A 15,811-nucleotide genomic window follows, 5' to 3' on the forward strand; every position below is an offset into this window, starting at 1 on the left:
CACGAATAGATCATCCACTGTCAGATCATATGACACAATGAGCAGGGTGACGCTCTATAAATTACACGCCGGCGGAGTTGCAAGATGATCCTGATGGAGTGTGGGCAATGTTGCAAAGCCTCGCCATATTTCGGCGAGGTTGGCTTTTTGGCAGAGAGGCTGGAAGAAGGCGGAGAGGCTGCTCTGTTCGCGGACGCCAACATTTTTGAGCGTAACAATGTGCAAGGCGCAGCACACGAACGCTGACCTGAGCACAACGCTGAGCTGCGCTTGTACGGTAACACTTCAGGTCTTAGGAGTTCAGCGTGTTATAATGACATGATAATAGTGTTCCTTCATTCTAAAGTAGCTTTTAAAATATTTTTTCATGACTACATAATGTAGAATTGTATAATCGCAATGTGGGACATTTCGTTTAACGATGGTGCTGAGATTTTCACACTTGACCCCTTTGCACAAACAATGTTTTGATTAATGGTGTCATTCATATTTAAAGTCATATATGGTTCATATATACAGTCTCTGCTTCGTCTCCAATCTCTGCTCATGTTTGCTGACTCACTCAATCTCTTGAGTTCTATGTGGTGCTGCTCTGTAGCATAGTGGTCCAGCGGACTGCTTCTGTGTGGAGTTTGCATGTTTTCCCTGTGCGTGCATCTGTGCAAGTGGAGAGGTGACTTTGCCCATTCTAAGCTGGTATAGATTCCACAGTCGTGTGACCCCGAACTGGACAAAGGAGCAAAGAAGATGGATGAAAGGGTTTCCTGGTTCTGGATGTGAACAATGTTTGATTCATGATAAAACTATAGAAAATTTAAGAATGAAGCAACTTTATGTAAATGTCAAAAATTGACCATGCATTACTTCACAAGGTGGTAATACATTTTAATCGTATTGCATTACATCCATATAGGCCAATCGAAAACAAAACCAAAATACAAAGGTTTTTGGAAGAAGGTGTACTTGTACTCTGTCTCTTTGCTCTGCCCCAGTTTTGCAGCCAAAAAACTTGTACTTTTCACATTTGATTGTTGATTGAAAGTATTAAGCTGTTGTGACAGTGATTTGGAAACAGAAAATCCTGGCAGTCACATCACATCTACCATATGGGCACAGACATAATCATGCTGTTTCTGGCAGGCTCACGTGGGTTGGCCATTACCTTTCAAATTTGGCCATTTCCCAGGTGAAATAACCCAGAAATAAGCGAATCCCTCATCTGTGCGTTGATGGAAAATTGAAGACGCTGACATCGCGCTCGGATGCATACGCCACGGCGCTTTAAGTACGTCATCATGTCAACGGATCGCTGGGTTTTGGCAGATGTGTGTGAATGCAATTTCAAGGTGATAATTAATGTATTTTCTTATTTTATGGTGTAATGAAAGAAACCACTCCGCATTATGCTTTATCCTTTGGAAGCTAATGTAAAGTCTTTTAGAAATGTCTTTTTAAACTGGTGACTATACTGATTGCAGATTGATGACGGGGACCTCTGTCGCCATGGTGACAAATATATAATTTTCCTATTCTGGGGAATTCTGATAATTGTCAGGCTGCACGGCTGTCTGCTCAGAGAGAGGAAGTTGAAACAGGAGAAGGGTGCTGAGAGGTGCTGAGAGGTTCGCCAGCATCCGGCCACCGCAGCCACTTCTCCTGTCATCTGTGTTATGCCAGCCATGCCATCCGATGTGCAGCCTGTGGAAGACAAAGCTGGATGCTCACAGCTGAACCACACAACCTCCTTTCATTTTTTTTCTCCCCATTTTTTATTTAAATACAATCTGGAGTAAACAGAAAGAGACGTTCCTGCAGGCATTCCCACTCTGACATTCATCCAAATCCTTTGCACAAGTGTGCAAAGAAGGAGAAGGAGAAGAAGAAGAAGAAGAAGAAGAAGAAGAAGAAGAAGAAGAAGAAGAAGAAGAAGAAGAAGAAGAAGAAGAAGAAGAAGAAGAAGAAGAAGAAGAAGAAGAAGAAGAAGAAGAAGAAGAAGAAGAAGAAGTGGGGATGAAGAAAAGAGGGAAGAATTACAACAGCAAAATGCAGGAGACTAATCTTGACAGCATTGTTTGCCCGGGCTCGTGTGTTCAGTCATTGTATGTAAATGCACTTGGCAGAATTCGTCAGCCCACAATCGCCACGCTGGGATTTATTTTTATTCCGACGTTCGTGCTCTACATACATGGGAACCTTCTTGGAAATGAAATAAATCTGTAAGGTGTGTCATTCATCTCCTCCATCATTCCTGCACATACATTAGGAGCAGCACACTCTGGCACTGTTAATGTGATTCCCAGCGCGTTCTTCTCAGAGGTTTTGTATTAGTTTTCACATATCCGATGTCTCATTCACTCAGATTCCTGTCTCTGCTATGTGGATTGTGAATTTTGCCCACGTGGCCTGCTCTACTTTGTACATGTGTTTTCCTTGCGGTGTATTTTACTGCTTTTAACTTTTTCACTGTTTATCCACCTCCTCAGTGTACGTGCAGCTTGTTGCTTTTTGTTGTGCTAATAGCCCAACGGGGATCCATGAAAGCTTTACAGTAATTTGCCTCGCAGGTGCATTTTTGTGCCTCACATTTGTGCAGAGAAGCTGCTCTCTTGTCTTCTATTTTCACTTTGTTGCTGGAGTTGCTCGGTTGCAGTGTAATTGCCTTGCTCAAGAGCAACTGAGAGACTCAGAGAGAGAGAGAGAGGTCACGCATTCGTCGGCATAAGCCGGCTATATAATAATCTATCATGAGATTAAAAATAGGACGAGCGTAATAGCCCACACCCTTTCCATTTCCATTATTGAGCAATTTAAAATGTTTAATTTGAAGCCTGTAAGTCAAAGCAGAGCAGCGGGATCTGAAGACAGCTTCCTCATTTCGTTCACACAGAAGCAATAAAAGTAAAACCGTGTTTTTTCCCCCACTATATTTTGGCTCAGTCTTGCCAATCGTACTGCCAGTGTCACGATTAGGAAGGTTTAAACAATTCCTTTTAAACATTGTATGTTTAACACGAATTTAAAAAAAGAAACAAACAACAGTTTAATGTGTGAAATTACATTTGCAATCGCTCCTGTGTCTGCTTCTTCACTTTGACAAAATGCTCAATGTCCTGTTTGTAGCTGTGCGTTGGCAGGTCAGCATGGAAGTGGTGAAAACAGACGTTTTGTTGTCCCAAACAGAGGAAACAACTCAGGTATTGGATGGAAACTGGAAACATTCTGCTGATATTAGGAAGAAAGGCCTAACAGAATCAAACAGTGTTTGAGTATGACAGCAATAACCTCTCCTACACAGGCAGTTTCAAACGTGACATACAACGTTGTTAACTGTGTGTCTCTGCTGCATATTGAGCATCAGTAGCTAGATAAGGCACATCTGTGTTTGCAGGAACTCCACTGTTTCCTCTCCAAACTAATGATTTACTCAAGCAACTGACAGGAGTTCTGGTAAAAGCACCACCGAACGATAACCGAAGGATAACATGCAAAACTTCATGGCCACGTAAAATACAGATGGGTATAAAATGTGTCATGTGTCTGTTGATTATATAGTTGTGTTTCATCGTGATGTGGGAAAAAAAAACAACAACATTGTCCTATAGATGGACTCACCAGTCAGAAAAGTTTATTTTAACATTTAACATTGCGTTTTTTCCAGGATCCTGATTGGCTCTCATGGCTTCATGCTTCTCGTTACACTGCCCCCTACAGGTTTGGCATGGTCATAGTAGCCCTGAACCAGTGTGGTCTGTGTCAATGAAGATTTCTTTGTAAACGTAGAGGGGGAAACATACGTTTTTGTAAAATCCTGGGTCCGTGTAAACGTGGCCTTACTGCTGAAACTGTGAGAACAATAGTTTATAAAAGAAGTCGATTCACTATCACACCTGTTCAGCTGCTCCTCAGTGAAGTTAGTTAAGTGTCCAATCATAAAGCAGAAATAAGTGCAGGAGATAATTGAACATCTTGTGATACAAGCACCAAAAATGGAATAAACACTCGTGTTGGATTATATATGTAAAAAGTCACAATGGCCATCCATCCTTCTATCGTTCTAGCCCTCTTTCCTTACTTGCACCAAACTTTGTAAATTCTAATTTGCAGTAATTCTCTGTCTCGAATAGAACAGAATAGTAGTACTCACTAAAATTACTAACATACGGATGATACAATGAGACCGGAAGGAGTTTTGCACCCATTGGACGAGTCCTAATAAGGGAGACTTTGCTTGCTTTGACAGTAAAGCAGCACTAACTCCAATATGAATGAGAATATCACATAAAGCATATTGATGATGAGGCAGATGAGTCTGGTTATGATCTTGTCAAGTTTAGCTGACCACAAGTATTCAATAGAATATTGATCAACCGGTGTCTAATCCACTGAGTCTCAGTTTCTACTGTCCGATGGTAAGAGCTGAGTTTTGCATGAATGATTCACTCCTTGAATAAATAGTTCACACTTTCGTCTTTTGCTTCGTTCCTCTTTGTACCAGCAGAGTGACATCATACTGCCGCAGCCTATGAGAGTAAGTCGGTCAGTTTTGTCTTAATTCAAAATCTGGTGATGAAAATGACCTCGGACACCCGGCTGAACTCCAAGATGTCAGCACCTTGCAGAGCATCTAAATTATTTTAATAATTCAATGTGTGAATATGACAGATCACGTAAAGGACTTTCGACCTGCTCAAGTGTTAAATTATGCTCTATAAAGAATGTAAAACTCTTTCCATGTCATCTTTTTATGGCAGTGTGTAGGAGGATGATATGCAGTCACAAAGCTCCAGTCATCTCAAGCTCCTTTTTTTTCTGGACCTGAACTCAAATGACTTCCACAGTCGCCTCAATCCAAGAGAGAGCGTCTTTGGAATACACACTGCATGGGGATGTACAGCTGACAGATTTGATATATAACTATGTAAACATTTGTCAACGTGCAGCAACATTTGTGATGAATTCAAGGCCGTTTCTGTCCATCGTGACAGCAAGAAGATTAAACCTCTGTCAGCTTTTAGTTTTCGTTACAACAAAAACGTCTCTGGTTGGTGTTCAGACTTGCGGATGTATGTATATATATATATATATATATATATATAAATAGATGTTTTATCGACGTTTGTGTGGTTTTCTCTTGTTACTCTGGTTTCCTCTTTCTGATAAACACACGTTTGAGGTTAATTAGTGACTTGCTCATTGGTGTGAATGCGCGTGTGTATGAGTCAGTGTATAAATGAGAAGGCGATTTGGAGTTCTCATAACTTATTAATAGAGGTCCAAGCATGTTAGGTAATAAATTATTATTGATCATACCAATTAGTATCCTGCTATATAAATGACAAAAGGGAGCACTTGAGCTATCCCAGAGTTACTCAAAGTTCACTCTTTTTATTTTTATTTTGCACTAAATATTACTGCAAATTTATTGTATGTATATATGTAGATTACTATTTATATTTTATTCCATTTTTATCTTACCTTTTTATCTTATTATTCGATCTTTATCTTGCTACCATAATTTTGTTGTGTTCATGTCCACAGCTATACAATGACAATAAATGTCTTGAATCTCTAATCTACTGAACTCCCCTTTGAGAAGCAACAGTTAAGGTATTTGGTCACTTGCCACTAGAGGTCAACCAGAGGAGCTCAAGTAAGTTAGACAGGGATGCCTGAGCTTCTTTATCTACATATAGGAAGCAGGAAGGAAGATGTATAGATAGATGTGGCGATATGTATGAACAAAATATGTCCTAAAACCAACATTAGATCCAACCCAGACTGAGTATGCTGAATGGCAAGCTATTAAAAAAAAATGCAGGCAAAGAAAACTATATATTTCATCCATTGTAGACATGTTTTTGAGCTGTGGGCAGAGGTGTTGGTAGATAAGGTGGAAGGGGCGAACCATATCAGTGTTAATGTGCTAGAGCGCTTTTACTTAGACATTGTCCACAACTACTGCAATAAGTCTGGAATCCCCCTAATGAGCCCTCCGCTTGATGTTCCTGTGTGGGTATGGGCTGAGGTGGGAGATGAACATGAAGCGCATTTTGTTTTCTTTTATACTTAAAGTAAAGTTTGCTTTTTGTTTTGATGTTCACGGCTTATGCGTATTCAACTTTTAAAAGCATACATGAAAATTTAAAAAAAAAAAAATGTTTTTACAACTATCATTACAAATGGTTCATGAGTTATGCTTGGGTTCCGCTTACCTGAGGCCCCCTGAAAGTCTAGAAACAACAATGTCTGTGGGAGAAAACCGAAGTATAAAAACTCCCAGGGGGAACATGCAAATTCCCCTCAGAGAGGTCCACAGCGTGGGAAACACACGGCAGCTCTGTAACACCAGCTCTCATCGCTGTGCTCTTCAAGTGAAGACAAATGAGATTTGCTTCATGAATTTTAAACAATCACCGAGCCAATTTAAATGTCACCACTATATATTTTGCAGAAAGCAGAATGTAATAGTTTTAATAGACTTGAAAGTGGGTCCGTATCTCTGAAAGACACGCGTATTTGGCTTGTTTAATCATTAATTGAGCAGCACTGTGAAGTGGGAATATTTGAAGGAGGAAACAAAAAAAAAAAAGAAAGAAAAAAAACCACCAAACCAGGTGAACTTTTAAGATATGCATGTTTATTTAGTCATGATTTCCGTTTGAGTAGGTTGCAGGCTGCACGCTGTCATTTGGGCGCTGTAATTTTACGCACTATAATGTGAGGCTGTGAGAGGCAGGCGGAAGAGGTGAGGAACTGGGTGAAGGGGAGGGAAGAGAGACTTGCAGATGGATGGAGAGAGAGAGTGTGTGTATGTGTGAGTGTGTGAGTAAGAGAGAGAGAGAGAGGAAGAGTGCACGGTGCGCTGCGCTCCATCCACACAGCCTCAGTACATCGGACTGTCATTCTCAGTGCGGCTGCCTGCGCCTCCACCAGCTCTCTACTTCTGGTTCATGTGGCATGGATACGATTGAACAGCCGCGGTACTACTAAACAATCAGCATTGTCTTTTTTTTTTTTTTGTTCTTTCCTGTGAAATCTCTAAGTCGGGATCATGATGGAGTACTGGAGGCAGTGCGCGCTGTGGTTGATAAACTGCAAGGTGCTCCCGGCGAGCCACCGGGTGACATGGGAGTCCGCGCAGGTATTCGACCTGGCGCAAACCCTCCGGGATGGAGTCCTCCTGTGCCACCTGCTCAACAACCTCAGGCCCCAGTCCATCAACCTGAAGGAGATCAACCTGCGACCGCAGATGTCACAGGTAAGAGACAGACTGGAGCCGTCCCCCGACGTTGGTTCCTTCGCCCCACCGAAACTTAGCCTCGGCGTCGAGAGCTCCAGCCAGACTCCGTTGGCTTTATGTTGTTTTTGAAGTTTTAGCAATCTTCCATAAAAACGACAACTCTACTAAAACACAACTGAATCTTCAAGGCACCAAAACGCACATACACACCATTCGGCATGATATAAAGGACACTCTAGTGATTGCTTTGTTTAATATTTCTACTTTTGAAAATCTTGTTTGCGTTGATTAGCTCTACCATCGTCAAGTCAACACAGCGGCGGAAAACGGTGCAAATGTTATATTTTCCGCAATTTCAGCGGAGATCATAGCGAAATATGTTATCCGAATTGAAGACAAGTCCATTTCAATTACATTAAGCTACAATTGGTTGTTTGTTATACGAGTATTTTTCCTTTTTGAAAGATGAATTAATAAAATGGGGGGAAATCGTAGGGAACCTGGTAGTGGGTGCCAACTTTGCGTTTGGTTGAAGTGAAATCGCAAATGGCAAAAACTTGACTTTTTCTAATTGCTTTACCTGCTTTTGTGTTAAATGTCACTTGTATTTGTTGGTAACATTGAGCAATACTGCTTGTCATTCTGCACTTTATGGATATATGACTGATTCGTCTTAATTATGGATTATCATAATCACATGCATTGATTTATTTAAAAGGATATTCTAAGTGAAGTGAATGATAGGGTGTGTCATGCCTGTGTTTAGTTTCCCTTACAATAAGTAGAGATTGTTTTTTGGTTTGTCCTCTCATAGACGGATAGATAAAAAAAAGATAGAAAGAGCTGTGACCACATGCGTCCTGTTTGTCAGATACCATCTGCTTCAATAACAGGACAGCCTGAGCCTGGACCAGATTAATATTCCCCTTCATAACAGTGAATCTGTGCATCTGGCCTGGTGACAGCACACAGTGAGGTAGACTTTCACCTACTGAGTCTGCAGACCTGCTGGACGAGTGTCAGACTGTGCCCATAGAACACACACATATACAAACTACAGTGTGATTGAGGCCCTGATGCTCCCACACATGCAAAGCAGGTGATTATGGTATGAATATCAGCATTATGGTGTGGCCACATCTGATGGAGAGGAGGGATTATCTGTGCACGGGGAGGAAAACAGCACTCAAAACTCAATGTCACTGTGGCACAGTCAATATGATATGCAGTTAGCGTTCACTTACAAACCAATAGAGTATCCACTGACTTGAGCATACAGGTCAAGTGGACAATTTAAAACAAGTACAAAGGTTTATAATGTCATTGGGGTTTTTGGAAATCACTTGTCTGAAGATCTGTTTACTCGGAGAATTCTGTCGAAACTAGATTTGTTCTGTAAAAAGACTCCTTCGCTCCATTTGCTGATAAAGTTATGACACAGCTAATAATATGGCTAATAGTAGAGAGACATCAATACTTGAGTGTTTGCCATCGGTCATGACATAATGACACAGAGCAGAGCAGCCCCGCTTAGTGAGTTTATGAACCATACATACACTCAACGCCCCAGACCGAGTTATTTATAGGTCGACTTTGTTTTATGCATGGCTGCATGTTTTACTCACACTGTGCCAGCGATGAGGCAACATTCAGTGTGAAGTTAGCGCCAGTAGTAGGCCAGCGCAAAATCCATTTACAAAGTGTTGTCACAAGGTCAAAAGTTATAGCCTGGTGGTGTATAGCGCTACAAAATCTTCATGTTATACGAGCAGCAAGTTGTCTGAATAGGATGAAGAACAAGGTCGTGGCGGCGTCATCCTGAGCCCTGATCTTAACATGAGCATGTTTCATGTGTACACACAGTGAAACGACCGACAGGTCTGACTACATCCACAGAAGATCTTAGTTCTCCAAAATGTGTGAAAAAAACCCTTTGTGCAAGTTCCTTTAAAAACTGTGTGCAGAGAACTGATGCCGTTTAGAAGGCAAAGGGTGGTCGAACCAGATATCTACGTCTCTCCTGCTAATGCACCTTTAAGTGATAAAAATAAACTAACACATCATTTGTAAATGCACTTGTGCAGCTCTCCCCTCCCTCCGATACACGCCTAAAACCTGTGTAACAGTACTGTATGTGTGATATATACTTTGCACATGGATTGTTTGTGGTGCTGCCTGGTAGATTGTGCGGTTGTTTATTATAATTCTCTTATGCACACCACCATCATTCATTCGTGTGTTTCCAAATTCCAGAGAAGGAACTCTGCCTCTTGTTTTTCCATATAAATGGAATCGGTTTTCTCTTCTCCTGACCGGCCTGTGAGTAAATATTGTGGTCACATTTGGCTCACTCAGTACTGTATGCCAGTGTGTCAGTAGAGCATGACTCGCAGCTTTCCCTTTGATGCACGTTCACCTCGTGTGATGCTGGATTTTTAATCTATACAAAGAAATACAAATGGGTGTCACAACCCCTCCCCGAGCAACTCCCCCCCCCCCCCCCCCCTTGTCTCCTCGAAGTTAAATTTACATAACTGAGGGTGGAGTTGCTTCCCTTTCCACCTGCATAATTCATGAGGGCCATGGCAGCTACTTTGTCATTGGCCAATATTAACACATGGGACGCCGTTGCTGCCTCACCCGTGGGACCTCTGAGATGGAGAGACAAAGGCTGCGAGAGGACGGGCCTAGTCTGTCTGGCCTCCATCGAAGCATCTCAGAGGACATAAAGAGGACCTGCGGGGCCGCGAGCCCGCCACGCTGGAGCTGGCTTCTTAATTAAAGCACAATGCATCAGAAGCTCTGGAGAGTTCACATGTGGGATGCAGCCATCAGGGCGAGTTGCCTTCTCTTTCTGCAACATTAATTGTGTTTAGATGCTTTGTGTGGGCTGTATACTGAGACAGTCCTGTGGTGAAATGGACCGTGTGGAAGCAATAAGGAGGCAACAAACATCAGAAAGAAAAAAAAAAAGAAGAAGCTATGCAATGATCAGGTGTAGTGGCTGAGGAGTCTGTTTACTGTAAAGTAGACCATGAAGAATTATGCCAGTGCAAAGAGCAAGGATTAAGTGTTTGCCGTCTGTATACATGAAGGGAATTGTGTTCTTCAGCCTTTCTGCAGCTTCCATAACACAACGAGTAAATAGACAGTTAGATTTATTCTGTTTATGTTGCACAGGTGAAATACTTTCTTTTCCTGCTCTTCACGATGACAGAGACACTTCATAACGCAGCAGAAATCATTTCTAGATAAACAAAGTAAATGCAAGTCAGTAGTTTTTCTGCACGTGTGCAAGTAGACCGTCAACAAACAGAATGGTGGATTGTGGGAGTGCTGCTTGTGCTTTTCACCCATTTGATTTTATTGTAATCTCGCCATGAAAATGTAGTTTTACATAAACACAGCAACAACTAGTGGCCTCCAATGCAAACGACAGTGTTTCTAGGCTTTCTGTCGTCTTCATATGTACTCCGATCGTTACTGAACATAGACGTCTCATTGCAAACCTTTTGCTACCTCAACTTAGTAGCTATGAATTTTGTGTAGATGTGCGTCTGAGTGTGTGATTGTCACACTTGATGAAACTTGCTGACATTTTTGAAAATGCTCTGTCTCCGTGGAAACGGGGGGGGGGACACACAACTTTTCTGAAACACTGCTACTGTTTTAGTAAATACTTCTTCTGCTAGATGGACAATAACAACAATGCTTGGCTCCTGAGTGTCATGACTCCCAGTCCATTTTCTCCTGGGACTTGGCCGTTTTATAGTCGAGAGTCACCGGGATAATGACGCAACTTCATTGTCTGTCCGTTCCAACGTCCGTGTCCTGCCATTGTTAATATTTAGAGTCTGGTGTTCTCTGTGTGCATGTGTGTGGTTTCATTCCAACAACAAACGGCGCCAACTCGCGGTCCCGCATGTTAACTACATCGTTTTCGGCGTCTCTTCCGCTTCGGTGTAAATGGACGTCGTTTTAAAAAATGTTGCCGTGTAAAAAGCGTTTTCACTTGAAATGTAGTTGTGTAAATGTCGCCTTAATTGTGAACTGGTTTTAGTAAACAATAGCTAAAGTGATGATCATGATCATGCTTGGGTCCAACAAATGTAAACATTTCTTTACATTTTAACCAAGGATGGCTCAACCACAACGAGGTCCCGCTAATATTATTAATGAGGAGAGTGATCTGTGCAGATTCATTTGTGCAAACTAAAACAACAGTTTCTAGTGCAGACGCTCACACAACCGTTTCAGGGTCATAAATGAGCATTTAAAGTTGTGCTGTTTTTGTTTTGAAAGTTAAACATGTTTGTGAATAGCTTCACTGGTTAGGTTGCAGCTCCTTACTATAGAAATCACATTGGGGTTGAGGTTTGAAGATCAGCGTGAAGTCAAATTTTCACCCTCTTTGATCAAAGCTCAACAGGCCTGTAACGAGCCACTTACATAGTCTAGACACGGCTCAACCACGGCAAATGCAGCTTTTGGGTTTTATACCAGAGAAAGTTCCACATAATCAGTATTTCAAATTATTTTTGTCTTGCTCAGTGGAAATCAAGGTTTGAGCTCAGAAGAGGAAGCATGGATTGCTTGTCATGGTGCAACGGGCCGACCATGTGGTGATTCGTGCAGCAGTCATTCCCTGAGGTGTTTTTGGGGGTCGTTGTTTTGCTGAATCTCATTTTTTACCGACGTCCTCCGCATCCTGCTTCTGTAAGTTGGCAGGAGGGCATACATGTACTTTTATTTGGATTTCAAAGCCTAATGGAAACAAATGTGCTAGACAAACAAACGAATAACCAGTAATTCACGTGAATTATCTGTTGAACTCATAAAAATGGAGCTGTTTTGGAGTTTGATGCAGTTATTTTGATGGAAATTGTGCCCCGACACAATGAACCGGCGCAGCCTCCCGGTTGCCCTGCTTTCCATGACACGCGGTTCGACGCTACTGTGAACCCACCAGCTGCTTAAAGGTTCTCACACGGGCCAGCCGAGAGCCTCGGCGTGCACAGGAAATCAGGAAATGGAATAGAGGAAGGAAGCGAAACCAAACATGCCCTCGATCAAGCTCAGACCAAAGCACTGAGATGTCAGACACAATGAGGAGAAAAGCCGCCGCTGTCTTCGAGCAGCATTCAAAGAAAAAAAAGAAAAAGAATAAAAAAAAACCTCACTCTGCTCCTCACAGAGTTCGCTTCAAAGATGTGGCTCGCTCTTCAGTTTTGGAACGTGAAAGTGAGTGAAAGAGTAAGTGTGAGCAAGAATCAGGTCTAATTTTAACGAGCGTCAAGAAGCGAGCAACAAAGTCCGTCGGTACACAGAAAAACAGATTCTAAAGCAGCACAGAGGTACAATGAAGGTTTGATTGCCACATTTATGAATTAATGATCTGTTTATAATGGTATGACGTGAAACCCTGCAGTTTTCAGGCTACGTAACATCAGATTTATGCTTTGATCATGAAACTTTTCTGCGCACTTGTTTCAGACTTGCCCTCCAAATTAGGCCGTTGGTGTCATTTTCTGTCTATATTTCAGCAGGTAAACATCTGAATTAAACTCTGTGGCTTCGGCAGGTGATTTAACGATTGTCCGCAAAGCACACTTGGAGGCCTCTCTTCGAGATTATGCATGGCATGTATGTATATTTTATCAAACTGAGACCAAAGTTGTGTGATGTCGAAAAAAGAGGAGAAAAGCCGGCTCGGCACAGCGAGCGCGCCGTTGCAGCAGGCTTCAAAGGCTCCGAGGATCGAGCTTCACATGCACAGACAAAAGTTTGTTTGCGATAATGTAGGAGAAAGGGGGAGAGAGAGAGAGAGCGAAAGAGGCAGAGACGGAGATGGAGATGGAGATGTCTTCATTTTCTTTTTGGTTGCTGCACAGTGAGACAACAAAGATGCACTGGCCTAAGGAAATAGAAGTTACATAACTGTAACAGATCGTGATTCTGTGTGAACTGTGACAGGCGTCGTCTTAAAGGTTGGCTTGCAAAGTTTGGTTTAATTTTAGCGGTGCAAAACCGAGGCCCTCAAATTAGATCTTCAAGTGTGATCAAGTGGTAATAGAAACAACAAAGGAAACTATCACTGTCACAGAAATAAAACAGTTGTGCATCAGAGGAGGAAGTGTGATCGCTAATCACGTTAAACAAATTTATGAAATCACTTTTTGAACTTTAATCGCTGAATATCAATCGACTAGTTAATTACATAGATGTGCTTTTAGTAATGGTTGAGCTTTTTCTGCTACTTGAAGTCAAAAAGGATCAGATACAGTAGTTACTTATTGAAGACGGAATGAATTTACTAGTTACTTGGAACTCTTGCCCCACTTTTGTCCCCTTCATTTTGGCCTGAAGTACCAGAAAGAGCTCTCACCTAAGCTGTCAAAGCCGTGTGGGATTTACTGATCAGGTTTATTTGAGGTCGCATTAGTCATTTGAAGGAAGATGCTCTATAATCTCGGGTTAAGCCGGGTTAATTTAAGACTAAAGAGAGCCCCTCTGGTAATAATAATATTACCCATAGCAATCAGTCCAATCAGATATCCGCAGCAGCAGTAGCCTCATGCAGGCCCTATGGTTTTGTTGTGGTTGGCTCTCTCGCTTCCTCGTGAGAAGGTCATGGGTTTGAGTCCAGGCTGGGACTTTCTGTATGTGTGTGAGTGGATTTCGTCTGGTTAAAAGTTCAAACCATGCCTTTGAGGTTAATTGGCGGCGGTAAATTGCTCATCGGGTGTGGATGTGATTCTGTCTCTCTGTTTGTTCTGTGATGGACTGCTCATCTGTCCAGGGTGGCCTTTGCTTTCACCCATTGTTGTACAAGTGGTGTACAAGACTGATAGATTTAGCAATTGGCTGACACTCTGAGCAACAGTGACCAAGTAAGGCATAACTGATCACTCATACCTTTAAAGCGACTTGTTGTAGCGTTACTTAGACTACTGCTGCAGACCTAAATAACTACAATCAAGCATTATGGCTACAGTCACAAAAAATAAGTTGTTTTAGCTGGCAAAACGACACAATTGTAGTGGGTCATATAAGGTATTTTAGCTGCCGTTGAGCTTGACTGCTGATTTGTATGAATGGGAGCAAGAAGACATAATAAGATTTATGGGTCAGGTTTCAATGACCATACCGCACTTAATAATCTCATCTATATTGCATGCATACTCACACCTTGAGCGGACTAAATTTGCATACTAATAATATGCCTACTACCGATTGCACGCGATTGGTATGCAATGTGCAAAGTGTGCAAACACAGCTCGTGGGTCCGACGAAGACTACCTACTGTCTTTCTGAGGCTTGTCTACTGGCTTTGATTCATTCTGAAGGAGGGACTGTACCTGTCACAGTGGAAACGCCATGTTACTGCAACCGTGCGTGCCGCACGCTGGCCCCACGACCTTTCTGTTACAGCTCTACGGCTCTCTGGCTGTTGGTGCTGTGTCACCGCCACGACGCCACCACATATTCCTCGATGCCTTTATGCACAGTGGCACGGACGCAGATATACGCACGAAGACAAAACTACGTTGTGAACTGACCTTTCATTTCCGTCGCCACGGTAACAAGTACAAACTAATGCCGGCCAGGAAAAGGCTGTGCCCCATTGCACATTAAACCATGGATAATGTATACGCTGATTTTATTAGGAGATATTCAGCGATGGAAAATGTGCGTGCAATCGATGTGTATTACGTTACTCGGTTCCAGCGTGGATTCTTCAGTTAATCACTGTTGAGTGCCTTTGAAAGCTCTCAGGATGTCAATACTAGTCAATTGTCTTTACTGGCAAACAATCATCATCATAAGTGACGTTTTGCTGCTGAGGGCTTCCTCACACACAATAATTACAAACAGTCAGAGAGCAACATTAGCAAATGATTACTGCACTTTTTCCCTGTTCTTGCTTGATGGAAATGTTAAGCTGCAATCTGGAGTCTTAGACAATGACACCAACTTCAGGTCAGCATTGAGGGGGAGCCATTACATTGATAAAGGTGTTGGAAGAAATTGCATATTTTTTCAAAACTGAATGGAATGTAAAACTTGAAAACATCACCTGCCAGCTAACATTTGCAACTGACCAAAGAACCTTAAAGCCGAAATAAGAATCTTCATATTGAAACGTAAGAGGTGGCCCTTTCCCTTGCGTTCGTGCGCTGGCGGTAAACCACCTCACCGTCTTTACTGGCAGTGCCGCGAATAATCCACTCATCCATAAATCATCAGCCACTTCATTTTCGGCAGCACGCTCATTTAGACTAATGGTACCTGGTTTCAGTAACAGTACAATGGCACAGTGTGGAAACGGCGTCAATGCGATACTCAAGCTGGTAATGAATCTGTGTTGTCAGGTGTGTGGAGGAAAATGGGAGGAGACCAAGATATGGATGCTAACAACAGAAAATTGGCCTTTATTTTGCTGCAGAGCTCCTTTGTTTTGGGGGGGGTTTTTGCACCTCCAACACAATATAAAATACTTAGAGGCTGCTGTTGTCTTTACATATGATACCAAGCTACAGCCATCAACATTGTTCATATCCATGTCCACTG

At 42.2% G+C, this 15,811-nt stretch overlaps 1 protein-coding gene across 1 annotated transcript in view; it reads left to right on the forward strand.

Annotated features, from left to right (window-relative positions):
• Positions 1-6,816: 6,816 nt before the first annotated feature.
• Positions 6,817-15,811, forward strand: part of vav3 (vav guanine nucleotide exchange factor 3) — a 93,082-nt gene continuing 84,087 nt past the window's right edge. Inside the window, exon 1 of the mRNA XM_080489423.1 lies at positions 6,817-7,258. Within this exon, the coding sequence (XP_080345549.1) occupies positions 7,052-7,258 (207 nt within the window). The 5' untranslated portion in view covers positions 6,817-7,051. The remainder of the gene's footprint in view (positions 7,259-15,811) is intronic.

The sequence above is a fragment of the Lipophrys pholis genome (assembly GCF_963383615.2).
Source record: "Lipophrys pholis genome assembly, chromosome: 20".
Taxonomy (NCBI): Eukaryota; Metazoa; Chordata; class Actinopteri; order Blenniiformes; family Blenniidae; genus Lipophrys; species Lipophrys pholis.